Source organism: Alosa pseudoharengus, unplaced genomic scaffold, assembly GCF_046254945.1.
Source record: "Alosa pseudoharengus isolate Yale_2024_CS ecotype anadromous, Long Island Sound unplaced genomic scaffold, YU_APseudo_1.1 YU_APseudo_1.1_scf_30, whole genome shotgun sequence".
In the NCBI taxonomy this organism is placed as follows: domain Eukaryota; kingdom Metazoa; phylum Chordata; class Actinopteri; order Clupeiformes; family Clupeidae; genus Alosa; species Alosa pseudoharengus.
Window position 1 is genome coordinate 1,152,773 of NW_027468719.1, and position 17,119 is coordinate 1,169,891.

The 17,119-nt window shown below is 40.1% G+C and overlaps 1 protein-coding gene across 1 annotated transcript in view; it reads right to left on the reverse strand.

The window, feature by feature from the left end:
- Positions 1 to 17,119, reverse strand: part of LOC143101174 (uncharacterized) — a 31,771-nt gene that overhangs the window by 3,430 nt on the left and 11,222 nt on the right. Inside the window, exons 6-9 of the mRNA XM_076264576.1 lie at positions 15,222 to 15,929; positions 12,844 to 13,518; positions 12,396 to 12,503; positions 5,445 to 5,573 (exon numbers count right to left, since the gene is read on the reverse strand). Coding sequence (XP_076120691.1) covers positions 5,445 to 5,573; positions 12,396 to 12,503; positions 12,844 to 13,518; positions 15,222 to 15,929 — 1,620 coding nt within the window. The remainder of the gene's footprint in view (positions 1 to 5,444; positions 5,574 to 12,395; positions 12,504 to 12,843; positions 13,519 to 15,221; positions 15,930 to 17,119) is intronic.

The following is a 17,119-nucleotide window of genomic DNA, read 5'->3' on the forward strand; positions in this document are numbered from 1 at the left end:
TAGGTCTAAGCCCGCTCTGCTGCCAGTCCCCATCGAGGGGGTCAATGTGGAGGTGGTAAACATTTACAAGTATCTGGGGATAGACCTGGACAATAAACTGGACAGGTCAGTCAACACTGAAGCACTCTACAACAGAGAGCAGAGCAGGATGCACTTCCTGAGGCTGTGGTCCTTTAATGTCTGCAGCAAGCTCCTCTGGATGTTTTACCAGTCTGTTGTTGTCAGCGTCCTCTTCTATGCTGAGGGATGCTGGGCGACTGCAAAGGCTGGTAAGGAAAGCTGGCACTGTTGTGGGAGCTGAAATGCCTATTGTGGGATTGTTGTAGCGACTGTTTGTAGCGTGTGTAGCTGCTCTTACGCTATCTTGCTTTTTTCACGTAATCTATTCACTTAGACCAGTGGTTTTCAAAGTGGGGGCCAGGGCCCCCTTGGGGGCCGCGAGGGGGTGCCAGAGGGGCCTCAGCAAGTTGGATGGAAAAATAAAAGCAACAAATAAATACATTTGAAAAATACAATGCCATTATAATAATTTGTCGCATATCTGAACATTATATTTTCCATGATAATAATTGAGAATAATAGTAGAGTGATAGCTCTCATATAGCAGAAAGCCCCAAATGCAATTTTTACACACGGTATGCTCCATCGCGAAGTGCTTGTGGCTAAAATAATTATTAGGATTAGCTTAATGTATTTTTACATTTGCTGTAGTATTGTTGATGGGTTTAGTAACACATCAAGGGGGTCCTTGGCCAGAACCTAGTGGTATTTGGGGGGCCTTGTCGTGGAAAAGTTTGGGAAGTTTGGTAAAACTCTACTCTTAACCACCTGTGTAGCCAATTCACTTAAGTGGTGGTATGAGCATTCATTCACTGAAACTACCCGATAACGTTGGTAGCAAAGCTCCGCTTCAACCTGTCGGAAGGCTATTTAATTATTTAACAGCATTTAATAGAACTACGTGTATTCTTGCAACTTCCATAGAAACCTACTGTAGCAGAGACTGTATAATAAAACTGTCTAGCATTGAGTAGGCCTCTGAGTTTAGTCAAATTTGAATATAACGTGGCCAAAAGCTATTGTAGCCTTATTAGTCTTCCTATTAACAGGGTATATCCAGAAATTCTTAAGTTGAATTTAATACCTTTTAATACCTTTTTTAATACCTTCACAATATTGTTTAATACCAACACGACTTCGAGCTGCAACTAGCGGCAACCTTTCAAAATTCAGTGTTTACTAATTATAAAGTAACAGATTACTGTCATTTTTGTTACTTAACTTTCTGAGTAAGAAAGTGTAGCAATGCTTACAATTCAAATCAAGTATCTTATTACAGTTACTGTATACTTTGTTCCTTTTTTGCTTCAATAGAAACACTGGCCTATACACAATTATTTGTTATTTAATCCTAACCCAAGATAAAAAAGTTATTTCATTGTTATGTGTAGGAAGAGCACATACCACTTCTCCAGCACCACACTCTTTCTTTCACTATCATTCTCTCTCAATCAAGACAAAATGACAAATAAAAATAAGAAAAGGTATACTGGACTTTCTTCTAAAAAGACCCACGACCATACGCAGTACACACACACACACACCCTTGCTGTCTCATATAATTTGCCAGTCAAGGTATCACATTCAAAAATAGGCTGTCACATTTTACAAAAATACCAATTATTAATTGGGTGCTCCTGGAGAATATGGGCCCCATGTGATAAAATACTTTTGGGCCTGCATGCTCCCTGTGATGAAATTTTTGAAAAATAACCCCTTAAATGGTGACTTCTGGGGAATTTTGTGGAAACTAATTGACAATTTGACTTAAAATATATTATATTATAATATATTGATAGCATATTATTATACAGCCTATACAAACCTACACAGGTTCTTATATTCAACTAATTTTAAGCAAGTCTATTGGGACTTTGATCTCATCACATACTACATCAAGGGAGTAACCCTATAGCTCCTGAGCAAGCTTTGAATAATGTAAAGGTAACACCTGTTAAACTAACCTTAACATGACATTTACTGAGGGTAGAAAATGTTAAATCTTATAGCCTAAACCTTATCTTATAGCCTAAACAAAGCAACACTGTCAGGCCTATCAGGCCTGTAACCTCTATTCTGTAGTCAAGGCAGGGGTAGCTCATTGCAAATAACCCCTTATAACATGTGCATATGTTTACATGTTAAATTCTGTTTTTTTCCCCTTTCATTTTATTATATATTTGTTTGAATGAAAATGCCTTCTGCCTTTATGGGGACTTTTAATTTGAAAATGGTTTATTGTGATACTGTATGTAGGCTAGGCCTAGTTTAGGCTATGTCTGCTGCTCTTACAGCCTGTGTCATTGAAAACGCGATGTCGCAAATGATTACTTTTTTGGATGACAATGACAGCTGGTAGCATAGACTTACTGATAGCTTTAATGACGCATATTTATGTGGAGACAGTAGCCCTACGTGGCCGATGAGCCAGGCAGTCGACTCTGCCACCTCTGATTACGTCCGCCCATTCTTGTTTGCAGGCTAGTAGACTCCAGAGCGGTAGAAAAACGGCTCTGGTAGACTCCATATGTGACCTGACGGCATTCACTCCCATCCAGGGGCATTTATTGTCTTTTTACAGACGTGGGAATAAGCCTCTTGGCTGTTGCCAACTAGCCTAAGCCAGTCTTTGAATCTCGAGTCCTCTAACCAAATGTCCGAAAAAATTAAATTTCCCATGACATCGTCAATGGTAGCGAACTTTTGGCAAAAGTTTAGGCAGTAAGCCAGCCGTATATCCAGTTTGAGCATAGAGTTTGAGGGGGTGCTAAAAGTTTTTACCGCGAACGCACACTGACATATCGCTCAGGTCCTACTCGCACAAATAAATAATATAATATAAATAAATTCACGCAAATTTTAGGAGATAGGCCTGCACTTAACACAAATGGAAAACATCATAGTTAGTGGTTCGAAAATTTAATACCTCATCAGATGACGTTTGTTACTTTTTAATACTTTTAAATGGCCTTAAATTTGACTAATTTCATTTACTACCTTTTAATACTTTTTACAACCCCGCGGACACCCTGCTATTCCGATTTTGTGCCCAGGGCCCGAGGTCATGATAATCCGGCCATGCATACACATTAACAGGTAGGGGGAGACAAAACTAAGAGTCCAGAGAGGTATTCCATCAACCTCGCTAATGAAGGCGGCGCTTGACAAACATAGCCTGGCTTGAACTAGCATAGAATTTCACTTGGGGCTGAAGCCATTCCATTTCAAGCGAGGTTTAGGTCAGCTTCATCTCTGCTCGTGCATGAGGTAGAAAAGTAGACCAAAACATATGTTGTAAAATGAAGGCAATACTAGATGATTTCTGTTCGATTTCTGTTCGACAAGCGTCATCTACAGGATTTTCATTGAAAGTCATCAAATGTAGCCAGACAAGCCTGACGCACATGAAGATGTAGGGTCTGGGAACTTATCATTGGCAGTGCTAAATCCGAGGGACGGGATAAATGATTGTCTTTCAAATTTCCTCTGCACGCAATAGCATAGCGCTACATGACTCCAATGCATTTTTCCACCAGCAATGCTAATGTAGTTGGCTAGTTGATCAAACTTTTCACAATTTAAAAAAAGCTTAACTCGAGTCATGATTTAAAGACCGCTGCAACATCCATCTTGTCAAGTAGCAGGAAATTCACGCGTAACTGTCGCCGACTCTATACATGATGTGATTGGCCTGATAGAAGTTTCATTTTGAGCCGCCTTCATTAGCGAGGTTGATGGAATACCTCTCTGGACTCTTAGTTTTGTCTCCCTACCTGTCAATGTGTATGACTTTGTTTTGTTGACCTGGCCATGTGCTGTAGTCATGTGCCTGTTGCCAAGCCCATGTCCTTATTTGGGTAACCAGAGACTTTCTAATAAGAAGACACAGCACTCAAAAAATCCTCCAAAGAAATGCATGGGGTTAGTTTGGAACGCCAATATGGCCGTTGTCTACACATATCCCACCCCTTCCTCGGCAAAACGTCGACATGTGAATACATTGAGCCAATCATGTGGTGTGATGTGAATACATTGAGCCAATCATATGGTGTGTTGTGAAGACATCGTGCCAATCATGTGTTGTGAACTAGCCACTGAAGCAAGATTGGTGTCGTGAAACTTTGCACACACGCATTTCTGCCGAATAGGATGCCCGATGAGTGCCCAAAAAGTGTTGCAATATGGCTGCGGAGTGGAGAGACTTGCCTAAAAGGACATTGGGGTAATTTCCTGTGTTTGTTATTTTCCCTCCATTTTGTCTGTTCACCTGTCTCTCATTGTGCCAATCAGTTAGGGTATTTAAACCCTGCCTTTTTTTGTCGAATTGTCACAGTTTATGCTGTATGTTGCCTGACCAAGCCAACAGAGAGTTGCTAGACTACCCTGGCTGCAAATTACATTTGCTGCTAAGGTATGTCTAGATTTCTAGGCTAATCAAATTGAACATCGAGATACAAAAATAGATAGTTGCCTATATGAATTGGAGAATAATTTAGTAATGGTGAGTATCCTGGATCCATGAAATAACTAGCCTTTAAAAATATCTGCCTGCCTCTATGGGAATTTAACATAGGGGTGTGAATATTTACTGTATGACCCCTGTATTTTAAGGAAGAACATTTATTTATTTAAATATGTAAGGGATAATGTATAGAAAGCCGGTCATTATTGGAAAATAGGTCCCGACAGGGCGAACCGGACCCCGACGCGCAGCGGAGGGGTCTTGTTCCGCCCTGAAGGGACCTATTTCCCAATAATGACTGGCGTTCTATAATCCCGCTTATTACACGGCTACTTGCCAAAACGAAACAATGAACTCCCCACAATATGACTCTTTAGCCTACATAGCCTAGGCTATAGCCTATTTGTTACCGTTTCATCGTGGCTTTTGCTGAGTAACAAATAGTTCGCTGAACTTGAATCAAACATTCTTTAGAACACAGCTGCCGTCTGCAACCGTCTGCTTTCGCTTTTGAATTAAGTTCCAGTCCTTGCATAGTGATATGAAATACGGGCACAAAACCCATTTTCCTTGACAGTGGTCTGTTATACTTAGCAACGGTCTGTTATTGAGAATTAGCAGACCACCAAATGTTCCTAAGGCCTATTCAAGTGAATGGAGCATTTTGCAGCATTATGAAGAGCCGTGTAATAAACATTATTACTTCACAAAGAAAACTGATGTCCTTAAATGTTGGATATTTCCTCATTTTTATTACTTAAGGCATTAAGATCAATTTCCAAAAGATGATTTTATATTCCTCTTTTTAGTCAACTAGCATGAGTTTATATTTTTTAGCAGACAATTTTGTCCAAAATCGACTCACATTGTACTGTACATTGACCCAAACCCCAGATCAAAACACACCAGAGTGGTAACTCACCTCTCCCTTCAGTGCTGCCCTGATAATTCCACTCAGTGTTTATGGACTCCTGGGAGCCCCATTCAGCAGAAGGTGCTGGTGATGCGTATGTGCCATAGCCTGAGGATTCCGATCTGTCATCTCCGCCCACTGAAACAGAGTATAAAACAGTATAACACCATGTGCAGTACTCGAAGTGGGCCGGTACTCACCGGTACACAGTATGGGCACTTCTATATTTTACTCTGCCATGTGTAATGTCCGCCAAAAAATCAATTCATACTCCACATTCCATAAAAGATGGGGGCAGTATACCTCCAGAAAGTTAGTTGGTCTACCCTAGAGTAACAACCGAGAAACGTGTATTGCAGTTTGGCTGGCGGTTATGTTGCCCGCATACCGCCTCCAATGGCCAAACTGGAATTATGACACCTGTCGGGCTGTGGCTAGTAATTTAGCATGCTAATTCAGGTTGATATCTCTGCAGCACTATACCTTGTCATTTTTTTAATGACATCATCGCCCTTATTTCTTCTCATTCTTTTGATGCGTGTATCTCATTTTTTGGATATTTTTACCTCAATTCTTACACATGGCACCTTTAAGGGATATTCCACCATTTGGGGAATTACACTCATTTTCCACCTCCCCTCAAGTTAAACAGTTGATTGTTTCCTTTCTCCAGTTCATCCAGCCGTTCTCGGAGTCTGGCGATTACCACTTTTAGATCAGACCATTAGGATTTCGCCTGCTAGCATCACGCTTAAAAGTGACTAAGATTTCTGGTAATTTTCCCCATTTAAAACTTTTCTCTTCTCAAGTTAGAAAGTGTTTAAAAACTATTGTGTGTTAATGGGAACACACTGGATAAGCTTGAAAGCAGAAAAACGTTCGATTAGGTTACTTGCCGTTGCTCCATGACCTGGCAGAGTGTGTGCATCCATGGCAAGCTGTTTTAACGTTTAAAGGCCAAAAATCAGATACTGTATGGCAAGCAATTTGCAATTAGAATTATGCCTAGAAGCAATGGAGTTACAGATATTGATAATATAGTGAAATATAGTTACATTTCATGTACAAAATTGTCTTATCAATTGAAAAAAGCAATTCAGTGTTTTCAAACCAATGGCTTGGGCATTTTGTTCCCTTTATTTTCTTCTCGGAGTACATCAGAATGCTTTATTTACATGTTGAGCCTGACGAGCCTCACATTAAAATTTAGGGTCTGGGGACTCACCGTTCACAGTGCTCACTCTGAGGGGCGGGATAATTGGTTGTCTTTCAAATTCCCTCTGCACGCAATAGGATAGCGCTACAACTCATGAGTCCCATGCGTTTTCCCTCCAGCAGAGCTAGTTGGCTAGTTCAAACTTAAAAAAAAAAAAGCTTAACTCGTGTCACGCTGTTTGCCAAGTAGCAGGGAATTCACGCCAAACCATTTCAACTCTGCCATCAATCATTATGTTAAGCCCGCCTAACGACTCTCTACACAATGTGATTGGCCCTATCGAAGTTCAATTTTTCCAGCTCGCAAGCCAACGGAGAGTTGCTAGACTAGCCCGGGCAGCAAATTAAATTTGAGATAGATCTAGATTTCTAGGCTACCCAGACCCCCCTACAAGGGTTAACTTTGCAAATATGTCATCTTTTTCCGCCCGTCTCAGTTTGCAGGTCTGTAAATAGGACTAAGCAGTAAGCACACTGTGAGTCATCACCAATATCTCTTAGGCCCCTATTTTGCACCCTGGCGCATGGCGTAAAACTCGTTTTCCACCCGGCGCAAAGTTTTCTTATTTTGCACGTCTATTTTTTAAACAATGCGCCCAGGGGTGTGGTAATTAACAACCTAGGGAGAGGCCTAGCGCATTGTCTAAAAATCGCTATTGTACACCACCTAAAATGCATTACGCCCAGGGTAGGAATTTCACGGCGGCCACAACGGCCATGGCCGTCGTTGCCCCTTGCATTGGCTGTGATGCCCTTTTGAAAATCAGAGTTTTACAGGTGCCCCCTTCTTTCAATATTCTGGTTTGCGTCCGACTAATAGCGTATTTTATTAGCCTATGGCCTGTCAAAATAATCTTAATTTAGTCTTTTACGCAGTGGAGAAAGTGACAGCGCACGGCAAGAAAGAAAGTGCGTCCAAATTCACCTATTCTTCTCAGTTGAACTACTCGCAAAGTAGCCTAGTCATCATACAGACATCACAGGTATCACATCACATGAAAGAGCTTTTTCTCAGCATTTAAACGATGTTAGCCGCTAATTGCTTTGGTGAACGGTTCGCAAGACAAGTAAATTATATGATTAAATTGAATCATAAATTCTAGGTTCTGCACCTATCTCCCTACCCATTCATCTCGGTGGAATACTTCACGAACCCTTCGTTCAACACATGACAAACCATATATCAAAATAAACAGCAGACCTTACCGAACACAAAGGTGTAAAGCAGTCCCCTGTACAGTTAGCCGTTCCAGAGTATTTGCAGCAAATTTCGACATGCATGTCTCCAATTTTGGGCTTTAAGTTTCACAATGTGTTTACATTTTTCTACATGATTTCATAACAGGCCAAATACAAAATAAATGTTACAAATATCGCCTAGATATCGGTAAATATTAAAATCAGAGGATATACAGCAGGATAAGAGTTTTTGAAAGTAGCGTTAATGATCACAAAATGCTAAGCATGCATCTAGGCTATGAGTTTCTTAAAGCTGAGCTGTGCTTAAATTGTTTAATACATGATTTCATAACAGGCCAAATATAAAATAAATGTTAAATATAACATTTGTTAAATATTTACATATCTGTAAATATAAGATGATTAGATGATTTACAGTTCTATGCAGGCTTGGAATTTCACCATTCTGAGGGCAAGGCCACTTGGCCTTCAGTTGGGCATATTTGGTGGGGGGCACAAAGGCCACATGTCAGGGCACCAAGGCCAAAGTTAACTATACAGTAGTAGGCTATAAAAATTATCAAAGTTGTATTTAGCCTATTCGTTGCAGTAGACCTGCATCACTGTATGAAACATTACAAAAACATGAAACATGACATATTACATAGAACTCATCATATAAATCATCTGATCATCTAATATTTACAGATATCTATGCTATATATAACATTTATTTTATATTTGGCCTGTTATGAAATCATGTATTGAACAATTTAAGCACAGCTCAGCTTTAAGAAACTCAAATAGCCTAGATGCATGCTTAGCATTTTGTGATCATTAAGGCTACTTTCACAAACTCTTAGTCAGCTGTCCTCTGATTTAGGCTACCAATATCTAGGCGATATTTGTAACATTTATTTTGTATTTGGCCCGTTATGAAATCATGTGGAACAATTTAAACACATTGTAAAACTTAAAGCCCAAATTTGGAGACATCCATGTATGTCGAACTTTACTGCAAATTCAAAACTGGATTACTCTGGAACGGCTAACTGTACAGGGGACTGCTTTACACCTTTGTGTTCGGTAAGGTCTCCTGTTTATTCTGATATATGGTTTGTCATGTGTTAAAAGAAGGGTTCGTAAAGTATTCCACCGAGATGAATGGGTAGGGAGATCATGGGACGCAAAACCTTCAGTAGAATGTATGATTCACTTGAATTATATTATTTACTTTTCTCGCGAACCGTTCAACACAGCAATTATCGGCAAACATCGTTTAAAAGCTGAGAAAAAGCTCTTTCATGTGATACTTGTGATGTCTGTGTGATGTCTGGGTTAATTTTTTCACGCACTTTCTTTTTTGCGCTGTCACTTTCTCCACTGCGTAAAAGACTAAATTAATTTGCGCTGTGAATGCTAAGATAATTTTGACAGGCCACAGGCTAAATAAAAATCGCTATTAGTAGGACGCAGAATATTGAAAGAAGGGGACACCAAGGCCACCGTGGCCTGTAAACCTCTGATTTTCAAAGGGGCCTCACGGCCAACCCAAGGGGCTACGACGGCCATGGCCGTCGTGGCCGCCGTGAAATTCCTACCCTGGTTCTATATAATATGTTTCATACAGTGATGCAGGTCTACTGCTGTGAATAGGCTAAATACAACTTTGATCATTTTTATAGCCTACTACTGTATAGTTAACTTTGGCCTTGGTACCCTGACATGTGGCCTTTATGCCCCCCACCAAATATGCCCAACTGAAGGCCAAGTGGCCTTGCCTCTAAAATGGAGAAATTCCAAGCCTGATTACGCCAAGAGAAATAGAGAGAGAAACCTGGTCAGAAGTCTATGGCGAGTGGTTTATGTTATTTTAAGAGCGCATTGTCAACAACAGTCATATTGGTGGGTGCACAACGCACCATCCTTCTATCCTCCATGAACGCACACCAGCGCACATCCATGCAAAACATTAGAAATTACACGATTAGGCTACAATGGGAAACACAATTAGAATAAAGATATTACGAAATACATCTCACAATGCATTTGCAAATTGGTAATGACGGTTAAAAGTGATTAGGCGAGAGCACAGCTGAAGACGCACTATCACGAGATATAATAAGCAACTCTGCAGGATAAACGTTATTTTATTCAGTCATTCGAAAAATTTTAGGGTAAGTGTTGCTTTTTCCAGCCTATGTTTTTGATGGTAACCCATTGTCAGTCAATAGTGAAAGTAACTTACTGCGTATAACTGCCTTGTCGTTGACTGACACCATGGTGAAGTTAGTTTCACTTTGCCAATGAGTTCAAATAATAGATGAGTGCAAATGCTTAAAGGCTATGCTAAGTTTTAGTAAAGCATGGTTTAGTGGAATGACTGTTCCATACGGTCTCGCAAGCAGACTCCTTCAAATGTCAGACTGTCAAAATACTGATGCATTCTTTGATGTTGTGCTTTGCACCGTGAAAGGGAATGACAGATGTCATTCTCATTGGTTTAAATGATGTTACGCCCCAATCACACCCATGACTGATTAAGAAACCTAGGAACACCTTGTTGCGCCATGCGCTCAACGTTTGATAACGAAAACACTCCCATTGTGGACTGGACATCCTACTAAATTTGAATAAGCGTTTGACTAGTGACGATGCGCTTTAAGCCCTCTTTACACTGAGAGACTTTAGAAAGATTTGCAAAGATTTGGAAAAGATTTTTGAAAGACTACAGTCTCAGACCCTCTCACATCTAAAGACAAGTAGTAGAGTTTTAAGTCACATACTATGATTTTGCAATGACTAGGGATCTTGCCGGGTCACTATTTACAAGACTGCAACTAGATTCTTTTAAATTATTACCATATAATTATCATGCAATAGATAAACAGGAACTGAAATTATAGTCTCAAAGTCGTATTTTCGTGTTTCTGCAGCATTGTTTCATGCGTGACATTCCTAACCGATAGAGTTGTTCTGTCACGTGGAAGAGCCGACTAAATATGTATAAGAAATGACAAATATAAGAATAACAAATAATCATACAGCTGTCGCCTACTTTGCCCCTTCCTGTTTGGTGTTGGAGAGAGAGAAGTCATGGTTTTTATAGTTCACTATTTGCATGAGCCACGACTAGAAAGACTTGCGATAATATCAAACATGTTTGATATTGTCGTAACGGCAAAACTAGAAAAGGACTAATTCCGACTGACTTAAAACTGCTAAGATTGGCACCTTACACTTAACGATCTAGTTGACGGGAGCGCGCTCCCATGATTTCTGTCCGACTTTGGAAATGTAGTCGCTGACTGTGAAAACATACCAAAATCGTACAATGTAAGGCCGCCATTAGACTGTAATGATAGGGCCCTTAGTATCTTTTATTCACTGTAAGAATGAAGAATATAGTAGCCTATTTGATGTATCGATACTAGCTGATACATTCACTGATAATCGATACACCGCAAATCACTGTAAGAATGAAGAATATAATAGCCTATTTGATGTATCGATACTAGCTGATACATTCGCTGATAATCGATACACCGTACGATATATGTGAATGATGAGTACCGGAACCTTTTTTTCTCCACTTCAAGCACTGACCATTTGAAATACAGAATTTCCACTGCAAGCAGTTCTAATTTCCCACCACATTTCTCAAGTGGCAACACATGGCAACTCAGTCAGCCGGCATCTCAGTGTGGACTTTGAAGTCTGCTTGGTGCATAGTGGCCTTTCTTGTTTTATATCCTTGCAGAAATTTCAGGTTTCTGGCGAACAGTTAGCGCAAATTTGTGGCAAGGTCATACTTTCACATGCAAATTTAGGTTTCTGGCAAACAGTTGTTAACCTTTAGCAATGTTGCAGCAAATGTGCATCAAATGTGTGTCATATACTGGCAAACTTCTTGCTGTTAAAAAATAGCAAGGAATATACCCTAATGTAACATTTTTGAGCCTTAACATCAGACTATCAGTCTGACTTATATTATGGTGTAACTCTAATAAACAGAAAAAAGAGAGCTTGTGTGCGGATATTCCTTGCTATTTTTTAAGGTATTACTTTTCACCTACTTTTTGATTTGCGCATGTTACGTTTGTTGGGAACTGGTTTGTTGCCAGAACTTGCTTGCTGGAAGTTTGCCTATAGCGGCCAACACTGGCAAACTTCTGACAATATTTTCCAGTGAACTCATTTGTTTTACCGCAAATCACTCCCAATTTTTCTGCAAATCTACCGCAAACATTTCATTTTTGTAAGGGTATTTATCAGCATTGCCACAGCAGTGTCTCCTGATCAGTTTATGACTAACTGGTACTGTACCTTTTTCTAAACAGCCTGATTGAGAGCAGCATACACACTGTTTTATTTTTAAAAGACATCCTTTGTTTTGTTTTGTCTATCTATCTCTTGCAGTTACTAGCCTGGGTGTTCCCATGCTGCCTATGCAGTTACAGCATACATTATGCGTTATAGCTACAGTATCATTCCTAAATGCTGGCACTACTCCTCCTGGTCACACTGGCATTATGTATTTTTCACAGAGAGTAATTTAGTACTCACTCTCTGGGGGAGTTTTCATGCTTCCCTGTAGACTCAACTCTTCCAATCGTGCTGCAGCCTTATCAATGTCTCTGTTCTGGTCATCTGTTCTATTCCGTTTCAGCAAATCTATAAATAAAACATAAAAACAGTTAATTTAGTAGTGTAACTAACAAGATAAGAGGTCCTATATTTACTCATAATTTCTTAGCTACAGTAGTGGTGACTAAGCTTGGGTATCATAACATAAGCACAGCACTCTAACAATTGCATTGAGTTGATAAAATGAATAGATTACACAGATAGATCATACAAATAGGTATCATATTTTTTCAGTCAGTTTCATGACTTTTTTAGAAAAATCAGCATTCCAAGTTTCATTCAAATCTGTGGTGATGCAGTCCAAAAGTGTGATGATTTGACACAGAATGACCCATTAATTAAGTGGGGATACTGTGTCATAACGCACCTCTGAAGAGAATCGCCCATCTTGTCCCCTTCTTGTCCCTTTTATCCTTTTCCTCTTCTTTTGGTTTCTCTTCTTGTGGTCTTTCATAGTGAGCTCCTCTGTTTCTTACCACCATCTGTTCTATTTTCTCCAGCAGCTCTGTTACTTGTGTATCATCAGTCCAGTCCTTGTTGTTGAGGACATGATATCTGTTCCCACATTTCCCAAGGATCCACTCCAGGGTTTCTCCTTCACTCTCAATGTACTGTTCAATAGATGTGTCTCCCAGCCAGTCTCCATTGGTGAAAAGGACAATTGTGTGACTCCAAACATGTTTACCAAGAAGTTCCAAATGGTCCCTGACACTTTTTGCGTAGGCCTCTGTGAAAGTAAAATCTACACGTATGACTAGAAGGACTGCATGCGGTCCTGGAGGACAAAGAGACACACTTTGGACAATGTCCTGTTTGGTTTTCCAGGAAGTGTCTCTGAGGGTCTCATTTCTCCCCCACCCTGGTGTGTCCACTACAGTGACCTGTCTGCCTGCTACTTCTCTCTGTCTCTTTATATACCGAATTGTTCTTATCTTCAAGTCAAACTCCTCTCTGCCCAGGATGGTGTTTCCTGATGAACTCTTCCCAGCATCATAATATCCCAAAAGCACAACCCTCACACTTGAGAAGAATGGAGCATCACCTGTTGAGAAATAGAAAAATGCATCACTGTATAAGAGGTTGGCAAGTTGACCGTTGGCAACCACCACGGTAGTAACAGATGAGTGTGTCACTACTGCTAACTCCACTAACCCATACTGGACAACACTGGCTGCAGTGATATTTTTGTCCAACAGAGGGCAGTGTAGTGGTATTTATTGTTATGGTATGATAACGTTTAGATTAATGGGTATAGTCACGAGCCCAGTTCATATATTTTAATATGAATTAATATATAGAGTACAAAAACACATTGGGCCTTTTCTTAGACCCAGCACAATTTTTGTGAACGATGCACTTTCCATGTCCCTGTCAAAATAACAACAGAGGATTCAAACAAACACCAAACACACTCATGCTCCACTCTTCAGACTAAAATAGAACCCACTGAGGAAAGAAACATACTAATTGTGGTAATATTAATGAAATATTTCAAAACAATTAATAATGCCATTTACAATATAATATTTCCACATAACATTAGATTAAATTAGATTAGATTCAAAATCAGTACAGAGACAACGAAATGGGGCAGCCGTGGCCTACTGGTTAGCGCTTCGGACTTGGAACCGGAGGGTTGTTGGTTCGAATTCCGACCAGTAGGCACAGCTGAAGTGCCCTTGAGCAAGGCACCTAACCCCTCACTGCTCCCCGAGCACCGCTGTTGTTGCAGGCAGCTCACTGCGCCGGGATTAGTGTGTGCTTCACCTCACTGTGTGTTCACTGTGTGCTGAGTGTGTTTCACTAATTCACGTATTGGGATAAATGCAGAGACCAAATTTCCCTCACGGGAACAAAAGAGTATATATACTTATACTTATACTAAATGTAGTTAGTGTCTAACCAGAAGTGCAAAAAAGCAGTTTATGATCTATAGTGCTATAGTGCAGTGGTATGATTCACAGTAGTGATATGTGTAGTGTGTTAGCAATACCATTATGAGAGCAGAATAAATCTGGATATGCAGTATGAACAATATAGACTCAGCATATAAAAAATACCCCCCCCCAATGTTTCCACTTTTACTGATTCCCAGAGTGCCAGCAATCTAGATCATTGTTGACAATTTTTGTAGAGCCACAGCGTATTCTATGTTATAGCTATGGACACATACTTTGGCTCGTTTGTAAGGTGAGACTTTAAGCTCTCAGTGGGTACAAACCGTTTATTTCTACATGCCTCCGTTCCTGAGAAATCCCAAGCTAAACAGTGGCTAGTTTTCATCAAAATCCCTGTTTTTTTTTCTAGAAATGGAGATTTAGTGCCTTTTAGGAAATTTGAGGTGTTGCCTGTAAAGTGTCCGGGAAGTGACCTAGCGAGACCTGGCGAGACTGCCACCTATTGATAAACCCACGAAAATAAATGGCCTGGTTTTGACCTGCCATGCATGCGTCATTGATTCGACCCAAAGCGGCAACCATCAAAAGCCGAGTTATGATCAAATGTCCAGATAAAATGTCCAGATCGTGCATTTTCATGAGTTTTTGATCGTCATCTATTTCAGTTCACATAAGGTGTGTTAGAGTGTCTATTTTTGTAATTTAGAAAAAAAAGCTAAAAACGCTATATATATTTTTGTTTTTGGCACTCCACGCATGGGAACAAAAAAAACACAATATTGCGTCTTTGGCACTCAAAGTGTTAATATCAATGAAAGTCAAATTACATTAAAATCAATATACTCACTTCCTGAGAATTGAAAAGCAGATCTCTGCTTGTAGACACACATCTGTGTGTCCTCTGCTCTCTGCATCTGCTGTTTTCTCCTCTCCTTCATTTCTTCAACTCTCTTTCTGTCCATCTCATAGTAACATACTCTGTTTACAGAGATGACTTCCTCCATCTTCTCCATCAGCTCTGTGATCTGTGTTCTGTCACTTTTGTCCTCATTGTTGAGGACATGATATCTGTTCCCACATTTCTCTACCAGATATCTGAGGTGTTCTTCACTCTCAATGTACTGCTCAATGGTTGCGTTTCCCAGCCAGTCTCCACGGGTAAACAGCACCATGGTGTGACTCCAGACTCTGTCACTGAGAAGCTCCAGGTGTTCTTCAATGTTTCTAATGTCATCCTGCGTGAAAGAATGATCTACTTGTACAAGCAGTAAAAGAATGTGAGGTCCTGGAGGACACAGAGACACACTAAGCACAATCTCCTGTTTAGTGAGCTCAGGAGTGTCTTTGAGGTTGATATTCCTCCACCATCCTGGAGCCTCGACTACAGTGACCTGTCTGCCTGCTACTTCTCCCTGTCTCTTCACACACTGAGCTGTTCTTCTCTTCAGGTCAAACTCCTCTCTGCCCAGGATGGTGTTTCCTGATGAACTCTTCCCAGATGTTCTGTATCCCAGCAGCACAACTCTGAACTCTGACTGGTGGGATACTTTTCCTGCTAAATAGAATTAATAAATAAGTTGTACATGTGCTATGTTGTCTTTTAAACAATTTTTATTTTAAACAGTCATATTGTATTGCCATGGTGATTAATATGAGAGCGTACACTGATTCCTATCATGCAATGTGGTCACTCATCTCTGGTTACATTACGTGGGGCAGCCATGGCCTACTGGTTAGCGCTTCGGGCTTGTAACTGGAGGGTTGCCGGTTCGAACCCTGACCAGTAGGCACGGCTGAAGTGCCCTTGAGCAAGGCACCTAACCCCTCACAGCGCCGCTGTAGCAGGCAGCTCACTGCGCTTGGATTAGTGTGTGCTTCACCTCACTGTGTGTTCACTGTGTGCTGAGTGTGTTTCACTAATTCACGGATTGGGATAAATGCAGAGACCAAATTTCCCTGACGGGATCAAAAGAGTATATATCAGGGTTCCTACACATTTTCCATTTCAAAATTCCATACTTTTTCCATACTCAAATTTCCAAACTTCTCGGTAGATTTTTCTGACCATATTCTCGACATTGTGGCCACATCTGGTTTGGGATAACTCGGTGAAAACAAAGGTATGGACAACTGAAGTGAATTAAAAAATGACATTTAAAATTCGTCCATTTAGCTGAGTCATTTTTAGTTGTATCTTAGTTGTATCTTGACGATGGGGACTGACAGTTAAGCTACACAACAGTAGGAATGGTTCATTATGACCTGAGTGAATTGATTAGTACTGCAAATGCAATAGTCTGGAAACACAAATATTTCTCCATACTGTACCCTTGTTTCTTTTTTCCATACTTATCCAGACCTGGAAATTACTAAAATCAAATTCCATACTTTTCCAGGTTTTCCATACTGCGTAGGAACCCTGATATATACTTATACTTATTAAGAAACATAACACCATAATACATGACAAGACATGAGGAGATTTGGATTTAATCTTGCGAGCTAACTACCTAAAAGGCAATGTTTGCAATCACCACCAACAGCCCTGCTGGGACTGGTAAGATGTTGCCTATATGCTATCTGGTGCCTTTTGGTGATACAGCTAATAATAATAATAATAATAATAATAATAATAATAATAATAATAATAAGCTTTATTTGTATAGCACCTTTCATACACAGAATGCAGCTCAAAGTGCTTTACAGTTGGAGCATGTAACAGAATAATAGAGAAGAGTCATTATC